This window comes from Lytechinus pictus, chromosome 4 (assembly GCF_037042905.1).
Source record: "Lytechinus pictus isolate F3 Inbred chromosome 4, Lp3.0, whole genome shotgun sequence".
Lineage (NCBI taxonomy): Eukaryota > Metazoa > Echinodermata > Echinoidea > Temnopleuroida > Toxopneustidae > Lytechinus > Lytechinus pictus.
Genome location: NC_087248.1, coordinates 6333267 through 6353668, shown reverse-complemented (window position 1 = coordinate 6353668; position 20402 = coordinate 6333267). Strand labels below are relative to the sequence as shown.

Below are 20402 nucleotides of genomic sequence, written 5' to 3'. Positions count from 1 at the left end.
TAGATAATTTGGATTTGCATAGTTTGATATAGGTCTATTTCAATAGCAGCATTTCTTTATCAACAATTTTCTCTTTTTATAATATTCACATTCAAGTAAGTACATAATGAAAATCATTACCTAGCGCGGTATGTGGAGATGAGGTTGGCTCATCCTAGCTATTCGCTGCTACCGCAATGAATTGTGCTTGTATAATATTCACGGAAATAATACTGCTGCTGAATTGACTATACATATTTGGCATCAGCAAAATCATGTACAAAACTAACGTGCAAACTTCGTCATTCATTTTTGTACACAAAATCGACTGCTTGATTTCATTTTCGGGCATGTTGTACTTGTGGGTCTGAGGACTTAAATCCCCCATTTTCGGCCAATAAAGTATCAAGATGATGAAGAAGAAACGTAATATTCGGCAGAGGGGTAGGACAAGTGACAGTGATGAGGAAAGAGCTGAACCAGTGAGCACAAAAGGAAATCAAATTCCGTTTTTGGAGACGGATTACCACACACAAATCAAACAACTTGAAAAAGAAAAGTCCAACAAAAAGAAGGAAAAGTCCGAGAAGAAAAAGCAAGGATCCAGTTTGCTGACATTTGCTTATGATGAAGACGACGGTGAAGGTAATGGGGTGCTAAAAATTGGTAGTTAAAATTAAGCCTGAGTCGAATCGATTTTAAAATCGGTGTTCGATCGATGTCATCGAACGCCGGTGCAGATTTTGCAATAGGCCTACTCGGTGCATCGAAAAAAAAAAGAAGATCAAACGTCGGCCAGCCGTTTCGTTTGGTTCACACAATCATCAAAATAAACGGTAATGTCTAACTTAAGTACCGTATGGGTACTAGTATTCAACCCGGCATAATTCAAAGATTTTGACATATTCCCCAAAATATTTAGAAATTCAAATAGGCCCTAGCCTAGGGAATTTATCTTAATTTCACACCTTTGTTCTTTCCAGGGTAATCTGTTGTCGATATTTTCTTTGTCAATCTGTCGACTGTATGCGCGGAGGATCGAATTATGCGGCGATGGCCTTTTGCACTGAATGGTACTAGTATTCAACCTAGTGAGGATTGATAGCAAATCTCAAATTCAAAAGGGTTTAGATTGCTAAATTAGATCTAGATCTATGTAAATCTCTGGCTTTGATTAATTCCCTGTTTGGTCTCATCTCAAATGGTCTAGTCCATAGTCGGATGGGACAAGGGCAGATTGAGAGACAGGGCCATCTTTCATCGCTAGGTTGAATACTAGTGCCGACGGGTTGAATACTAGTACCAAAATCCGTCGCCGTAAAATTCGATCGCCCGTGCACACAGTCAACTGGTTGAAGAAAAAAATAACGGAAAAAGAATAACCAGCATTTGCTCTTGGAAATAAGACGGGTCTGAAATTCAGGTAAATTCTATATTTCTATATATTTGAGGAAACTCTCCAAACGGGTTGAATACTAGTGCCCTTACGGTAGGCCTACTACTTGATTTATGTTTCCCCCAAAATGAAACTGTGTAATTATGAATTGGGTCCTAGACTCCTACATGTCCTAGATCTAATTTGAATTGAACTTTATTTCAATCAGAATTCGACTTGGACTTACTTGTCGATGAATTCATGAATGGAGTCGTCGCCATCAATTGCGCATGCGCAGTATACCGGTAGTACTGTGCTTTTTATTTTAATCAAACCAGAAAATTGACGCGATCAACGTACGTAAAAGTAAACCTCGCTTTCAGTTTCATGAACAATATTAACACGATTAAGGTGCTAATGCAGTTTCGCACCGGACGATTACCATTTTTATAAGGCAGTAGAATCTAAAAAATTGTTCACAAATCATGCATGCATGTGTTAGTGGCAAATGTCATATCCCTTTCTTAGGCCATACTAGATATTAGCAAGTCTCTCACTCAGTCTCGGTCGCATTCCAAGGTCAATATACCGACTGCTTTTCCGGATATCGCGATCAGTAACGCCAACATCGCTTCACTAGGCTTCGCCGCTCGCCGTTATGCACCCAAGGGTTCATTACATGCCGCCGCGCACAGAAAAATCAAGCCATAGAACTAGAAGTCGTGTGTTGTGGACAACAGAAGTGAGATCCCAGCACGCGCGACCCACTAGTTCGAAATCCACTGCCAAACGCGGTTCATGGTGCGAGGTTAGTATACTAATACTAACCTCACAATACGTGTGAGTGGCCGTTATGTTGATAATGGTACTGTCACTACTGAAGTTAGCGACCAAAAGACTCGCCTGCGTGCTGCGGCATGCCGGCAGTTTGTTTGCAGCATGTTCACATGATTTGGTTACTAACTTCAGTCCATATCAACATTATGGTGCACGGCGAATCCAAGCGAAGGGATGCATGACTGAGGATTCGCACGACGATGTTAAGAGCATAGCCAAAATGCAGCCGTTCCTGATCACAATAATTGGAAAAGCGGTGGGTATATTGACCTCGAAATGTGACTGGGAGACTTGCTAGGACATTTGTGAACAGTTACTGGTGGTGAGGTATGCTGGTAATCGACCAGTGCGAAACTGCATTAGCGCGCAATATTAATATCATGACCATAGAACATTATTTAGACCTCTAATAGTAATATTTTAACAATAATTTGCATATGATAATCATTTTAAATTCAAATGAATTGAGAGCTTGATGTGAAACATGTATTACATTTTAATTTTGAATGACGGACATCAAATCACGATCGACGTGAGTGCACTTGTCTAAAAAAAATTATCACGTCAGGATTGATTCTCGAACATTGTCAATATGCATTAACTCTTCTCATGATCGTAATATCACCATATGATAACATTTTACATGACAAAACAGAAAATTACGTTTGATATTTTTCCCCATCAATTTGAAGCTCTTTTGTGCTCTTTGGGCTCTGAATTCATGAATGGAAAATACGTCATAGAATGCGCATGCGCATTGTGCTTCTTTTCTCGGAGACGTCCAGAGATGGAATAAAATTAATGACAGTATTAACATTTCCATATGAACATAAAATACTTTACTGACATTGCCAATATTTTTAGTACATGTATGGCTATAAAATCTTATGATATCGTAATATATTTAACATCCAATAATAATTTATATAAATTTAGAGCTCGATCTATGACATTCATATTTATTTTGATCCCTGCATGCTCTTCACTTGTGTCTAAAAATAAATAAAACATGGATTATCAATCATATCACGATTCTCGAACATCGTCATAACTCATATTCAACAATCTTTCCTCACAATCGTTATATCAGCATTGAATACCAATTCAAATGACCATCCAGAGAAAATTACGTATGATATTTATTCCCATCAATTTGGAGCTCATTTGGATCCAACTACATCTCAGACAAGTTACAGTGCTCTCTGATGGTATAGCACCTTTTTGCCAGCAATACATAATTACGAGTGACTCGAGCAAGCTGGCTGATTCTTGAGCTGCTCATGGCAAACTTTGTGACTCAGCCTCAAGATTCGTATTTGTTCCCAACCCAGTAAATAAATAGCTGTCACTTGTCAGACTAAAATCAGCAATGTTTGTCATCATGATCGGCAGTGACTTAGTTTGATACCTTTAAAGGTAGTGTGGTGAGCTACTAGTGAAACTGAGTAAAAATTAGCAGATCCATGTCTATGATGGCAATAAGAACTGATGTCATGACTTTGCTGATAATAGACATGTTCTTTACTATGATTCGCATTATTAGTTATTTTTCTATAAAAGACCTGTTTTTTTAATCTTTGAAATTAAGTGTAGTACCATCATAAAAAAAATTTAAGAGCAAAAGAATTCTGAAAAAAAAATTGGGAAACCATTTTTTTCTATCAAGCAAGCAAGCGATTTTCAACGTTTTTTTTGTAGAGGCCTAGTGTCCATGACCATGACCGAAAGACAACACTGACGATCCTGGAAAAGAAAATGAAGAAATCCTTCCTTTGATTAAGTTGGATTTCAATAAATTTTGAGAAAACTCAAAAAAAAAATTAAAACATTTTAGTCTTTGATAACATCTGATGACATGAGAAATGTGACTTTGTTACTCTGCCTTGTTTTGTTGGAAATGGAACACCTACCTTCTCTTGCATTAATTCAACTACATGTAGATCTAGCCAGTTTGTGTCTGTCATTGATTTTTTACAGACGTGTATCAATCACACATTTTTTATGACTGGAACTGAAGATTAACGTCACCATCCAAAACACTTTGACCAGGGCTCGAACCTCTGGATCAATTCATAACTTCCCTATGTAGCTTGGATTACCTGTGCATGCCGCAATGGCTAGTTGTGAAGTTAAATCCAGAAGTAAAATCCAAGTAACACTAGTATTTATACTTCTTTTAGGTGGTGAAGTTTTCAAAATCAAGAAATCGAGTCACAGTCGGAAACAGGCCAGGAAAGTAAGAGAAAGGCAGAAACAATTGAGAGACGAAGGAGAGAGCGCTACAGGAAGTCCCGGTAAGACTAAGGGCTCACTATGTTGATTTAAAAATGGATCCCAAGTGCTCATTTGACAGAATGCTAAAATTTACTTTGCAAATTGATCATTAATAATATGCATTCTGTCTGAATGTGAAGGAAAAGAAAGTTGGGCGTTGTAATGTTAATGGATGTTCAGATTGTTTTACCATCATTTACATCTAAAGTTGTTGGGTTTCAATGTTGGTATTTTGGCTTTGCTTCATCAGCATGTTTAATCTCACAGTTTTTTATTTTTCATAGAACTAACTTACATTCTTACTTTTATTCTGGGATATCTAATGGCACCAAATTGATGAGCAATTTAAATTTGAATGAGCTGGACATTTTTGGGCGAACAAAGTGAAATCACTCAGATAATTTTGTCATGCTTGCATCTAATATAGAAAATTAATTTACCGGTTTCTGCTGTAATTAGTTAAACTTTAGATCTTTGCATGCCAAAATATAAAAAGCAATTTAGAGTCCCGACATTCGTTTCGAGAATTGATAATGAATGCTTAGCTTTTTTAATTATTATTTGCGCAAATTTTGCCATAAATATTCTGCAGATATAGGAGCTCAGAAAAATGGAGGAGGACTGGTCAGCAATGCAAGCATCAAACAAGAGAAGGACGACATCCCTAGACTCATCAAGACCGAGGTAAAAGAAGAGAAGAAGGAGGTAGTATTGAATGGGATGGATGCAGAAGCAGCAGCGTTAGCTCAAGAAGACCTGGAGGAGATGGGCAAGAAGACACAGTTTACCGGTTTCATGCCAGGTTAGTTCTCTAAAAAGCACCGCCTTGTGAAATTACAGGGCTACAAGTCTCTTTGATTGTCAGGGAGAGTCCCTGAATATTGACTGATTTTAGATTGAAAAACTACAGATTTTCAACATCTCCCTGATTCATACATTAATTTCTTTCATTGGATTGTGTAATCAAGGAAGATCTCCCTACTTAGTAAATTCTCCCTGAAAAGTGAATAGTGGTGGAGTTGCCAGCTCGGAAATTAGTATGCTACTTGTATCTGCCCTCTACATTATCTATATAAGTCAACCTGAGAAAGGTTGAATAATCGCCCAAGTGGAAGCAAATTTGCAAATCTGGGGCCAGTTGCAGAAAGAGTCGCATCAGATGCAACTCTAAAATCAAGCGCAAGTCATTATACGCACATATCATTGGTTGATAGTCAGTTGCAATTGATTTTTTGAGTTTTCTGCAACAGATCCCACTTCATACAAGATTTGTAATTTGCCTTTTCTCAGTTGAAATTATATCTGAAACGTTACAAATTCATTGATATTGGACCAACATGAAACACTCAATAAAAAGACACTCTTTTGCTTCCAAGAAATGAGGTTGCAAGCTCGATCTGAAAAATGAGGAAGAAATATTTTTAGCGATAGGGGTTGAACCACCCTCTGCTTGACAGATAGAACTCTACCACAAGTTTGTTATTTGACCATTGTCCATATGGGTTGTCACCCAGAAATGTCAGAAATTGATTGAACTTCTTAAAAAGAAGGCTTTAACTTTCCAATTAGCATTAATTTCATGTGCAGTTCACCACTACCTTCATGCTTTGCCTCCCAAACAGGTGTCATACCAAATGCCAACTTGATCCACGCAGCCCGGAAACGGAGACAGATGGCTCGTGAGAGAGGGGACTTCATTCCTGTGGATGACACCCAGCGCTTCCAGTCAGAGACTTCCCGTCTGGTCCGTGATGATGATAATGATCAGAGTGGTAGTGATAGTGATGAAGGAAGGATGGGGTTCACTGTCAAACAGCAGACCAGCCGTCAAAGAGTCCAGGAAGCGCTGAATGCAGGTTGGGTGAACTTAATTTTAATCTATGTTTGGTGCCTTAGTAGCGTCTGAGCTATGCTTAGCCTTTGGAGCCCATGTAGCATCTGACCCCTTCCAGTCTTCTAATATCCCCATGGGCAAAACAATTGGGTATCCACAATGTCACTCACTGCATATTCCCACATAAGGCAAAGATGTAGAATATACAAAAACAGCATAAGTCAAATAATTTTTTCAAGTTGAAGTTTATATCATACCTGGGGCCTATTGCATAAAACTTTTTACCTGAGAAAACTCTGGTAAAAACTAAGGTTAGTCTGATTTCTGCCATTGACTTTAACACAGGGCAAAAACTCCGGTAAAAACAACCTGAGTTTTCTCAGGTAAAAAGTTTTATGCAACGGGCCCCTGGGCAACATTTCACATAGAGTCAAGTGTGACGTAGGGTTATGCCTGAACACCAACGTGTACATGATATCTAACGCATAACATCATTGATGAGTACGTGGTAGTGCGAGTCCACCGAGGATGATCTGAACAATGTGGTCTTGCATTAAATGCCACATGCAACTGAGAATTTAAGAGATTTTTAGTCACATTTAAATCTTTCTGAAACATCTCCCAGGTTAGACCAACCATTTGCCTTTTATTTATAAAAAGTTTCCTATACTTACATGTTGGTTTGTATGGTTACAGGAGGACTAAGTCCAGAGGTGAAGAGCGAGGAGCATGAAGGTCACAACGAGGAGCTAGAGAGATGGGAACAGGAGCAGATCAAAAAGGGTACCAGCGTACCTCAGGTGATGATACCACAGTACCAAATGTATGCCCAACTAATGGTAGGTGTCTCCATGGCAACAACCATTCAGTGACCCAACACTTGATTCTTGGCGGAGTTCTTATGTTTATATCCAAAAGGGTGCTTATGGCATTTTTGAAATAAAGTCAAACCTGCTTTAGCGACAACCTGTGTAGAAGGACCACTTGTTTATAAATATCACAAATTCGGTTTCTTTTGAATATTTTCCCTTACTAAAACATGTAAAGGCCATCTCTTTTCTTGTCTCCTTGTCTGGGAATCATATACAGGTTTGACTGTGCCTTCATTGTTGCTTGTAGAATGTACAAATAATTGGTGAAAGAATTATCCTTAGAGGGATGGATAGTCGGGGAAAATGGACTTCATCAAACAGATGTAGCAAGCAAATGTTTTTGTCCACATCGGGGCTATTATTTTCAGATATGCATGTATTTATGTAAACACATTATTATATTGATATCAAATATAAAGGAACTCCTGAATTGAACAATATTTTAATTCATAGAATTGTCCAATGAGAGATGATCAGAAAGTTTGGAACCTTCAAATGATGTTTGAGAGCAGATGTGCGCATTAGATGCTGGCTCTGGTTTTCACATCTGTATGTCTCCTTGTAAACAAATTATTGCATCAGTATGAAATTAAGACTTTCGTTCTGACTTGAACCATAATATATATTTATACGTATGCATCCTTTAATAGGTAAGAGAGGTAAGTAGGGTGGAAAGAAAAAGTGGAATTTTTTTACTAATTCTATAGAAATTATTTGCATTTCATTGTCCAAAAGTAGATTCTTGGAATATTTGAAAGATTGTATGCATATTTTAGGCAGAAGAGTTAATGTATCTAAGAATCAAGTTCGAGTTTGCAAGTTTTTGACACTCTACATTTTCTGACACTTTCAGGCCCAGCCGAGTGGTCCCAGTGCAGACACATCGACCCCTGACCCAACCAGCTACTACCCCCAGCAGCAGTATGCCTACTACCCTGCAGAGAGCACAGCGTACCCTGCAGTGGACCAGAGCTTGATGCTTGGATCGGCCTACTCCACTGGGGTGGAGTCACCTCAGGAACAGCCCAAGGCAGGGGTCCCTGATGCGTTATCTTTGCCTACCAAGCTACCAGAGATTAATGTAGAGGGAGTGTTGAAACGGCTGAAGCAGAGGTGAGTTTCTGATAAAGAGTGATTTTTATTCTGTTGTTCTCTGAATATAGAAGGAAGAAAATTGGGCAGTGGTCAAAATGGCTGTGACTTATGCTCATTTAGACAGAAGAAGGCATGAAAAGAATCAAGGATCATTTGAGTTCCTATTATGGTTTTGATAAATAAACCAATGGTGATGACCACAAATGCTGAAGCCTGTTTCATAATGAGAATAGCATATCCAACAAAGTCTTTAGTTGAAATGCCCATGAGAATGTGTATACATTATGTATGGGCAATGAAAACAATAATAAAAATTGTCTGCTGTTATATAGCACTGAATACATATGAATAAAAATCTAATGACTCCAATTCTGACGGAATCAGATGATTTGGGTAATAGTGTCTTGAAATTGCTTACATTTAGTTCCATTGTCAATGTCATGCCTATTGCATATTAAAGTAGACAATAATCTAAATAATTTACCAACCCAATATCTATGTTTCACTGTTGTTCTATAGACTTGAATCCATCCAGGAGATACATAATGCCCATTTACGTGAGCAGGACAGTGTCTCTGAGAGGCTGCAGGACGCGGCCCTGAGCTCTACCAATCTTAGGGACACCCAGGGGGATGTATCCGGACAGTACAACTTCTTCCAAGAGATGAGGGGGTATGTCAGAGACCTTGTAGAATGTCTGGATGAAAAGGTGCGTCTTATGTAACAAGGGTGCCTTAACTTCCCCCTTTGTTACTGAAGATTATTTAATTTTTTTAGTTGTTCTTACTGATATGTGTTGAATTTGTATTTTCTGTGACTGTCACTGTATGTTTTTCTTGTTTCATTGTTGTCATTGTTTTGTGTAAATGATTGGCTCATTACAATGTATCAGTGTGTGTATGTGTTGGTGTCTGTTCTATTGGTCATTTAACCGTAAATCAGTGAATGTCTAATACATCCTTTCTTATATTTGAAAAATATTGCTCATTCTTGTTCATTCATGTTGCTTGTTGCTTTTATATTAGTTGACATAGACTGTTTCATCGTAATTTTGTGTCATCTGAAATATCTGTGTAAATTTTATTTGACCTTTTCATAAATTCCTTATTTCTGACCTTTCTGCTGTGTTAGTTCTCCTTTTGGTCTTTTGTTCAGTCTTGTAGAATATTTTGACCCATATGCATACTATTTGATTTGTCTTGTTATTAATATTTAACCTTGTTACTCAGTGTGCAAGATTATTTGTTTCTTAACATTTCTAGTATTAAGGGGAATGAAAGGGTTTTTAAGACTTATGTTTTTTGTACTGACATGATTTGTCTTTTTGTACAGACAATCTTTACAGTTTTGTTTACTTTGAAATCTTAATATGAAATGTATAGATAATCAATCTAGTAATGTCTTTGGTATTTGTGTTAGAAACACATGAATTCATGCAGTCCCAATGGTTTATATCCAATTGGTCTAATAGCAAATGGTCTAATTCTTAGATCATCTTAAAGGTCAAGTCCACCCCAGAAAAATGTTGATAGTAGACCAAGTTTTGTGATTTGAATAAAAAGAGAAAAATCGAAACTAGCATAACGCTGAAAATTTCATAAAATAAGAAAGTTATGACATATTAAAGTTTCACTTATTTTTCACAATACAGTGATATGCACAATTCAGTGACATGCAAATGAGACAGTCAATGATGTCCGTCACTATTTCTTTTGTTTTTTATTGTTTGAATTATACAATATTTCATTTTTTTACAGATTTGACAATAGGGACCAACTTGACTGAATCATATAGTTTTAAGCAATGCTAGTTCCACATGTTCATGGAGGAATCAATCGTTGTTTCACTCGACAATGAGGAGAAAATTAGAATATTTCATGTAATAGAAAACAAAAGAAATAGTGAGTGGATGATGTCATCAGTCTTCTCAATTGCATACCGACCAGGATGTGCGTATAACTGTTTTGTGAAATTAAGCGAAACTTTATGATGTCATAACTTTCTTATTTTACATCCGATTTTGATGAAGTTTTCAGTGTTTTGCTTGTTGGATTTTTCTCTTTTTATTCAAATCAACAAACTTGGTCTACTATCAATTTGTTCTAATTACCGTTTGGTCCAATGATTATTTGGTCTGTCATTGGGTCTGCTGTCCAGATGGTATATTTGATTTGATTTGATTTATCTTTTTCTTCTGCATTCATAACATTCGTATACAAATACAATTTTCATTACGTAACAAACATAATATATCAGCAATTGATTTTAGTATGAATCATAAAGAAAAAAAATAAATGTATTGGTGTATATTGGTATATACACCAATTATCATTTTGCATTTTGTCATGGGAATATTTGGTTCATAGTCAATTTTAATTGAACTCAGTCGAATAGATCAAGTTAATATTAGATGACATGGGTATATTATAGCCTAAATGGCAATTAGAAAAAATGGTAAATGGTCTAAATGGCAATTAGACCAAATGGTAAGTAGATGAACTAGGATTAGACCATGTTGGATGAGACCAAATGGAAAGGAGACAAAGTGGGTGTAGTCTAAATGGCAGTTCCCCGCCCCCTGCATTTTTTTTACAATTTCCCTTTTCTCTTGAATCCACCAGGTTCCTCTCATCAACGGTCTTGAGACGGCCATTTTGAACCTGTTCAAGAACCGAGCCAATCAGCTGCTACAGAGACGTCAGCTGGACATCAAGGACCAATCAGCGGAGTTCACCGGGATGTCCCACAAGGCAGCGGCAGGGGCTAACATGAATCGCAGTGAGAAGAAAGCTGCAAGGGAAGACGAGGAGGCGAGGCAGAGAAGGAGCGCTGAGAGGGAAGCAAGGAGGTAAGGATATCAGAGTCTTCTTGGGCCACTACACAACTTTTGTCCATTAAAAAGTACAAGATCTGGCTTTAGTGCTGAAAGTCTCAATCATTGCTAGTGATTCTAGTTGAGGGGACAGAGCAAAATGTGTTGCATTGTCTGATTCTCCCTGCAGTCACAATTTTTGCATGAGGAATTTGCATCATCCTGTTTTTTTTTTCAGTCCGTAGGCGATTAAGATGTGACCCGGTGGGTATTTCATAAAGCTGTTCGTAAGTTAAGAGCGACTTTAAGGGCTGATGATCCTTTCTTGTGGTAAATGGTATATTCATTGGCAATGGTTTAGCGCGTAAGAAAGGATCACCAGTCGTTCTTAAAGTTGCTCTTAACTTACGAACAGCTTTATGAAACGGCCCCCAGGTATGCCATGCCTCAATTGAACCTTGGGTGAATGATACACTAGGTCTATAGGAAAGCACGGATAGAAGATGTTAAACCATAGTGTGATCCTGTGACTGGATAGATCCATAGAGGGATTTGGTCGAATGTATATCAGAGTTTGTTGTAGTTTCGAGGTTCATGAACTCGGAGGGAAAAGGGTTGTGAGCTGAAACCAGATGAATGTAAGAACAATACAATGAAATAATGAAACGTAAGTTTCTTGCACAAAATGACCCTGGGTGTCTCATTTATATTTAGGGCTTTAAAGGGATGCTCTGGGCTAAAAGTAATATGATTTAAACAGATAAAGAAAAATCAGACAAACAAATCACTGAAATTTTGATCAAAATCAGACAAGGTATAACAAAGTTATGGCATTTTCAAGATTTGCATTATTCCGTTGAAACAGTTCTAGGCATGTCTTCATGAATATTCAATGAGCGAATTGATGATGACATATCCCCACTTGTTCTTTTGTATTTTATTATATGAAATTAGGTTTATTCTATTTTTGTTTTTACCAAGAATTGAAACAATTGGATTGACAACTGAGTTAGTGCATTAGGTCTTATTGCTGCAACTTATTTCATTATAAAGGAGACACATTATTCACATATGTATGAAAAAATAAAACAATTATGATTTCATGTAATAACATAAGAAAAAGAAAAGTGGGGATGTGACATCATTAGCCCACTTAATGAATATTCATGACAATGTGCATATAACTGTTTTCACAAAATATTGCTAAACTTAAAAATTCAATAACTTCTATTTAGATATGAACATTTACAGCACATAGTACCCCTTTATGATCATACTTAACAAATTGTCCATCGTTATATTTATTTTTAGAGCGAGAAGAAGAAGAGCTAGGAAGATGGAGAACCAATTCAAAGAACACAACCATGGTACCTCTAGTGATGATGAAGTCACTGACAGCATGCTGGCTAAATTCAAGACAGAAAAGGGTAAGTTTATATAGCATTTTCTAAGTCACCTGAACATTTTGAGACTTTCCTGATTCCATCACCTGGATAGCATTTTATAAATAGATATTCCAGTGATTTTCACTGACAACTGACATAATCTATATCATTCTGTAATTAATTGAATTCCATGATTGTAAATCAAATTGTGAGCTTTTATCAATGATAAAACTCTAATTCATCACAACTTTTTTTTAAGGTTGACTTGTGATCAGCAGCTCTAGGTATATCCATAAAAGTTAGGCACGTTTTTTAAGCAATATTACTATGTTGTGAAATATGCATTAGGAACTGGGAAAGGTAGATTGTTTCGAGGTAGATGAAGCAAATCCATATGAACAGTTTAATTCTTCCCACATCTCTCACTTTGCTCCTTAGATACTAGCTATAATAGACCACATGGAGATACTAGCTATTAGAGACGACATGGAGATACTAGATAGAATTAGATAGATGTCCCAATTATTTCTGTAGTAAAGAAATATAAATTCCCTCAAATGCAAGGGCCTGTACCAAAAAAATTACAACTATGATAACTTTGCCATTTTTTGTGACTAACGCGGAAACCTTGATTTTGATTGGCTGCTGAGCTGTTACAGTGGCAGAGTTACCATAGATTTTATTCCCAGAATATCAATCCTCAATGCCTCTCTCATCCCAGAACGCATTGTGACAGAGCAGAGCAGAGTCTTTGAGGATGTGGAGGATGAATTCTGTTCGTTACCAGCCATCATCAAGCGATTCCAACGCTGGAAGTTTTCCCAGGGTGATTCTTACTCTGATGCCTACATTGGTCTGTGTTTACCCAAGCTGTGTGAGCCCTTCGTCCGTCTTGAACTTCTTTGCTGGAACCCTCTTGAGGTATGGTTGAAATAAAAAACATTTTTTTATCCCTTCATTCATTGAAGTCTCTTGGCTGAGGCATCGTGTTGCATTATGTTAACTAAACTTGGATTAACACCAGACTAATCAAGAATTTAAGTCCACAATATTATAGAATGCTATGTTTCATCTTCGTTATTTGTTTAACATTCATGAAAAAGATAGTGTATCAAAGAAATAATTGAATAACTGCTAGTATCTTTTCTTCTTCATTTCATTACAAAGTCAAATTTTTGTACAAACTTTTCACAAGAGGATTATAATAGTTTGTATCTTGTAAATGAGCAAGTGGCACTATATGTCTGTCCATCTGTCCTCTCCTGTGATAACTAATGAATCAGGAGGACATTCCAGTCCACCATGTGGTTAGTTTTGATACAGACTGTTGGAATATTTAGAATGAAGTAAAAATGAAGGATAGTAAATGGAAGGTGCGAGGTTAGAGTAGTCTTTCAGGATATAATAATTGGTTGAATCCTTGATATGGCCCGAAGCAGGTTGAAAAGATGGAAAGGCCTGATCGTTTTAATGAGCTCATGTGGTATATGGGGAATTCCATGAAATTATCAACCTTATTGCACATCCGTTCCCTATTTTCTCCATTCTTACTTTATTCGAAGAATTTCTCAATCCATGATAATTTTAGTTCATTACATCCTTTCATATCGACTAGAAAACAGATTCCACATATATGGGATCAAACATTAATACTTTATGGAATCACCCATATACACATGTATTTATCAATGTGGCCTAAATTTCATTTATCATTTGTCTTTGCAGGCCAACTGTAAGGACATGGAGTCCTACCCATGGTATGATACATTAATGTTCTATGGCTTCAGGAATGAAGATGACTATGACAGAGAGGACGATGATATCAAGCTTATCCCTCGCATCATCGAGAAGATTGTATTACCAAAACTCTCAGGTAGGTTACCTGTGATTTTCTACGGGAGAATGTGATGAAATTTACAGGGAATCCATTAAGAACATGTGTATTGTACTTGTGATCTCTGTTATACTACCTAATGAACTTTTTTAAAAGAAAAAAATAATTTAATTTATTCAATTTTGTAGTGATATTTCACTCATAAATCATATAATCAGGATATGTGCAGTGCACCTGAAATAAGTCAGATTTGAAAGTGAAAATGTTATAAGAAATCTCTGTAATAAGGAACTTTTAATTTCTTGAGAAGATAAATTGAAGTTATTAGAGTTATTATAATTGTCACATATGTCACATATCTTTCAAAAGGTGTAAAATCATTGTGAGATTTTTCTAACCAATGTATATAAATAAGGAAGAATATCACTGTGAGTGGCACTTAAAGGCATTTCACTATTGTTTATTTTTATTTATTCTGACACAGATCTTTTAGAAAATGTCTGGGATCCTACATCTACGTTACAAACCCATCGTTTGATAGACACCATACATCAGCTAGCTCAGGATTACCCTACGGTCTCCGCAGATAACAAGAACACACAGGTGGGTTGAAGACTTCACAGCAAACTCTTTATTACAATAATAATAAGATCATATATACCCAGGGTAGCTACTTCAGTTCCGAAAACTGTTCTCCCAGCGGGCCCTGCTTTAGCTGGGCTGCCTAGGCACTTAAGCATTCAAGGAATTTCTTCATACCAGGTACCAATTTACTTCACCTGGATGGATAGTGGGAAATGTAGGTAAACGCCTTGCCAGTGGACGCAAATGCTGTGGTGGGATTCAAACCACGGACCTCAAGGTCCATAGTCCGGAGACTTATCCACTCATTCACAACAACTCTTTATCAATCTGTTTTGGGGAAATCACAAAAATTCAATTCAATTTTTTGTTTGCAATGTTTTCAGTACATCACAGGGTTTAAGGTTTAATTGTTACCAGTCAATAAGATAATTTTGGAAAGATGTAAAAGGGTCTCTTACCACACTACATTGACACATTACATGATGTTCACACAATCTTTGTCCCTTCTTTTTACAATTTATACAGCTCCTCCTCAAATCAGTTGTAATGAGGATAAGAAGAACTCTAGATGATGATGTTTACATGCCTCTCTTCCCTGCAGAGTGAGTATTTTCTACCCTAATTCTAACAGTCACAAATATAATATCTTCATGTATGTACACTGTCCCAAAAAGAGGAAACCTGTTTTCAAGGACGCTAAATTTTTCATGGATACTCAACCCTCGTCATAGCAACCATCATATTAATTTTATATGGATATCTATAATTTAGATATGGTATTTTTAAAGGTGAAATCTACATATATCTGTAATATGAAAGAAACAATTGATCAGTCAATTAAGTGTATCTGTAAAGCCCTGGTCACAAGCCGCCGTACGTTTTTTTTTTTTGAGGCTACGGTCGCTACGTTTTTCTGAAAACGTAGGGAGAAGTGGCGAACGCAGGGAGCAAGTACGTCAATGCACGTCACTCGTATGACTGCAAGTTGTCAGAACGTAGCGCGTGGGCGGCCCGCGCGTCACGCCTGGCAGTGAGCGATTGCATGCAATGTACGTTGTGCACGTGTTAAGTGAGTTGTTGTTGGTTGGTTAAGTTTAGTGTGGTGGTGGCGCTATCCATCGATATCCGATGATTTCCGCCAGGCTAAGCGAGAGGGATTCCACCCTCCCCTGTACAGCTCTCGTCATTCGATTTTGCTATTAATTGCACTGTGTGTGAAATACAGATTCACCGAGGAAAGGCATTGTGGAGTATTAAAATCTTTTCAGTATTTTGTTTAATAAACATTGTTTGTTAGATTTGGCTCATTATGGTACGAAGGCATACTTACACGTACTGCTCACGTACGCCGTCCTTACTTACTCGCACGTTATAAGTGCGTGCACTTGCGATGAACGTGAGTTTTTTTTTGCCTGATGTGGTGGGGTATATTTATAGAGATTGATCTTCCGAAGTTCTTCAAGATGCTGCCTCTTCTACCCCAGAGACTCCAGAGACTTCTGATGCTGCAAGAGTAGCTTCAAGAGGCAGGACATGAGCAAGACGTGGCATTACTTGCCTTAATTCCGGAAAGAGAGTGGCAAAATGGACTGTTGCTGAACTGGTGCCATTGGCCTGGGTTGTGCAGTTTGAGATGGACACATGTCAGGATTGCATTGAGGCTTGCTGTAATCTTGCATCAGGTGCATAACATCCAATTGGAAGTCGTTCCATCTGTCATTGGGTATCCCTATCATCCTGGCCGTGATCCATTGACTGAATGCTGTTCGCTCGTCGGGTTCCGCGGGTGCAGGGGCAGGGCTGGCAATCGTCTGTAACTGCAGAAAAGCAGAGACGTAAAATTACACTAAGTTTATCATTTAAAAAACACACCCCAAAACAATGTGATACTTTTGTCATGCCTGTAAGAACAATATTGATTATGCATATCATAGTACTGCACTATGATGTTATGTTGAAAAATGTGAAATCTAAAGCAAAGTGCCATTGCAAATATTCAATATGAAATATACATTTAACACCAACGGTTATAACAATGAACTAAGGACGTCCTCTGGCCTGGGCCTGTCTAGGAACTTTATGAGAAGGTCGTCGATTTTGGGCTTCTTGTTAGCTGGAGGCTTGGTCTTTTAGGCATGTTGGGTGACCGCAGAGGGGGAAGATGCTGAAGTGTTGGGCATTGAGTGTGCCGACTCTTCATCCTCTCTTTGCCCGTCGTCTCCTCCAGCTGATAGTGAAAAAGAAAAGTTTTACACATTAAGTTTGCTTTCTTCATTTTACTCAAATGTTCTGAAATATAGAAATGATATATCAAGTCATTCAATGTAGCCTGTACATAATGTGTATTGTAATGATGTTGGGTTTTATTTAACTAAAAATGTATCCATTTAATAAAAAAAAGCTTGTTACCAGTGTTGTCTCCATAGTATAGGTTCTTGGAACAATATGGGCTTTCAGGAAGCCAAAGTTATTTAACTGCCATCTCTGTCTGGTTGCAGATTTTGTGTTGCCTGGCCCGATTTTGTCTTATACAGCTTCCCCACCCCTGTCTGCATGTTCTTAAACCACCCCTGAATCTGCTTTCCTGTAGAGCAAAATAAGAAAATACAGAATTATCAATATTGACAATATTAATAGCTGAAATAATTCATGTTATAGTATTATATGGTACATTTCTCTCCTGAAATAAAATGTAAACACCATCATGTGAAAATGAGGGTTCTTACTAGTTGTGCGAAGTTCAACGGCAAGCTCGTCCAGGAGTTTGTCCTTACGCTGTTGGTTCTAGTAGCTTTGGTCTGCCTTGACAAGACACTCCTCCTTTTTCAGTGTAAAAGAGCAGCTGGTCTTATCCCTTGCCCCACACTGCGATCCAGTAGCAACCCGTTCAAGATTGAGGTCTCCGATGTCACCTTCTGCATGATCTGATGCTTCGCTCATGACACTCTTCCTCTCTGACCATCCCTTCTTCCGCGGCCTGCTTCTGCTGGGCCTTTTTGGCCGGTACATGTAACTGCTTTCTCAGCTTCTTAGGCATCTTGGTGACGAAATGATGTTACTCCTCCATCGGCTCGGCTTTATATATGCTGCACAAATCAGTGAGCACAACGTGCGTTGTGAGTGCTGATCACATGCTTACTCTGCACGTGCATGTGAGTTCTTCATGCTCATTTGAATAATTGGATTGGGTAAGTGCCGAGTAAGCACGGGTCATACACTTTTCCATGAGCAGCACTCACTAGCTAAGTGCGCCTTCGGTACAGGAATATCTAATAAGTCTCATGGAGTCGGTGCTTTGTGCATGCTTTGGCAGTACCGAGGGCGTGCATGTGTGCACGAGGGGCAAATCCATAGCTTGAACATAGCCCGCACGCAGCGAAAGTTCCTCCTGCACTAAAAGTTCTGCGTCGTGTCTGCGCACTCCAAAATCCGTGCCAAGTCGGTACCTACCACATACGTGACGTAGGAATTTACAGATTTTTGCCCATTTTTTGCACGTAGACTGCACGCACGTGCTAGTACGACGGGATGTGACCACAGCTTAAGTCTATGGCTACAATCAGTTGCAAATATAAAGCGTATCTCTTAATGTTTACTCTTGCAGTGTTAATTGTATTTCTCTCTTTTAATTTTCTTTGACCTATCACAGTATGTTAGAAAACAAAGCTTCCGGTGCTAATTCCTTTATGCAGAGACAGTTCTGGTCATGTTTGAAGGTAAGAAACTCAGCCCATCTAGGTAGTCATTTGAAATTGTTTTGAAAGGTGTTGAAATATTCAATTTCGTGGGATTGTTCATTGGGAATGTAATTATGATAGAAGTTGATATTAGTTGTTGTGTGAGGGAGACCTGTGTATTGTCAGTATGTCAATGAATATTAATTATGACCACGGCATAGTAATGATCATGACATTCCACTTGTTGTAACTTTGCCATAATGCCATGGTAACAGGGCTCAGCAGCCAATCATAATCAAGTTTACCATAATAGTTGCCATAGTGGCAAAGTTGCAATAGTTGTAAGTCCTTTCTAAAACGGAACCCTGAAAAAAGTCTCTGTAGCGCTTTACATATATATTATTACCCCTATCATTGGATCCTGGCTTACCCACAGAATGTATGCACTTTCTCTTTAGCGAGAGTTTCCAAACTGTATCGTCATGCACACAAGACTTTTGCATGCTACCTGGTATCCACCTAACACTTGGGTGGAGAAAGGAAAGTGTGGATTAATGCCTTGCTAAAGGATGCTACATGACATATATACAGTGTTATTTACTTATTGACATTCCACAATGCTAAGTCCTTATAGTGAATAATAATGATGAATTCACAAATATGCACATTGCTCTGTTTGTTTATAGTTGCTAGGAAACCTGTTGTCATGGCATGGCCTTGTTGCCAAGGAGCAGCTTTTAGAGCTAGCTATAGATGGTCTGCTGAATAGATACCTCCTTCTCTCACTCAATAACTCTGATATAGATGAATCAAGCATCGCCAAATGTGATAGGGTGAGTATATGATACTTGCCTAACAAAACCTAATGGCCCTGTATGAAAAAAAAATAATAAATTCAACTCTAGAGAGACTTTTCCATTTGCATGTGCACGAGTTGACTGCTTCGTAAGTATGTCATAATAGTCTGCCGACTCTGCGTTGTGTTCACCCCCAAAAGTAAGGAGAGTTTAGGTCATTGAGTAACCAGGTTCTTCCTTAACTAGGCTTTTAATGTTGCTTTGAGTTATTGAATGTGTTTGTATCAATATATAACAGTCCTTGGCGGTGCAAGGGAAAAGCTGTAGCTGTGTCAGCAATACCAAAATGTAATGTTTGTAATATTTAGTGAAAATATTCCCCTTGTCCAAGTTTATTGCACACTGTCAAATGTTTATAACAAAATGAATGAATTTATATTTCCATTTCCACAAAATAATAGCTTGATATCATATGCCACTTTCCTTTTTACAGATTGTATCAAGCCTCCCCGTGCCATGGTTTGAGGAGCTTGAAGGAGACAGCACACTTAGGCAATTAGAACCACTGTGTAAATATCTTAAGTATGCTGCTGGACACATACAAAGCCAGGCAAAAGCAGATAATACTGATAAAAAGAATAGCAGGTAACTAAGAGGGTTACACTCTGTGATGAATAAGCTGAAATATTCACTAGTTTTATATGTTCCCCAAGTTTGGTTTGATTTTCTATTTCATTTTCACATTTTATTTTTAATGTACAATCATTTATTATCATAATGATAGTAGTAATGATAATTATAGTTGGATTTGTGTAGTACTTTTCGCCAGAGGAAATAAAGTGAAACTATAATTAATCTGGCTGTAGCCTGAAGTGCTGCTTCATTAGCAGCGCGTTCAGTATATTCAAGGAATTAATCCTTCCAGGTACCCATTTACCTAACATCAATATATAGTTTAGATATCTAGGGGGAAAATAGAAATAAAAAATAATTGCATTATTTAAGCTCTAGACATTTGTTCATTTTCTTTCTTATCGATAACAAAA

The 20402-nt window shown here is 37.8% G+C and overlaps 1 protein-coding gene across 2 annotated transcripts in view; it reads left to right on the top strand.

Annotated features, from left to right (window-relative positions):
- Nucleotides 1–225: 225 nt before the first annotated feature.
- The window catches only part of LOC129259119 (PAX3- and PAX7-binding protein 1-like), a 24447-nt gene continuing 4270 nt past the window's right edge, over nt 226–20402 (top strand). The window contains exons 1-16 of one of the 2 annotated variants that reach the window (XM_064098244.1): nt 226–624; nt 4372–4485; nt 5058–5267; nt 6088–6321; nt 6996–7099; nt 8025–8284; nt 8786–8975; nt 10888–11114; nt 12390–12505; nt 13185–13384; nt 14189–14336; nt 14782–14900; nt 15408–15484; nt 18532–18598; nt 19246–19392; nt 19850–20001. In XM_064098244.1, coding sequence (XP_063954314.1) covers nt 390–624; nt 4372–4485; nt 5058–5267; nt 6088–6321; nt 6996–7099; nt 8025–8284; nt 8786–8975; nt 10888–11114; nt 12390–12505; nt 13185–13384; nt 14189–14336; nt 14782–14900; nt 15408–15484; nt 18532–18598; nt 19246–19392; nt 19850–20001 — 2600 coding nt within the window. In that variant the 5' untranslated portion in view covers nt 226–389. Of the gene's footprint in view, nt 625–4371; nt 4486–5057; nt 5268–6087; nt 6322–6995; nt 7139–8024; nt 8285–8785; nt 8976–10887; nt 11115–12389; nt 12506–13184; nt 13385–14188; nt 14337–14781; nt 14901–15407; nt 15485–18531; nt 18599–19245; nt 19393–19849; nt 20002–20402 lie in introns of both variants that reach the window. The other variant, XM_064098243.1, reaches the window with a different exon arrangement.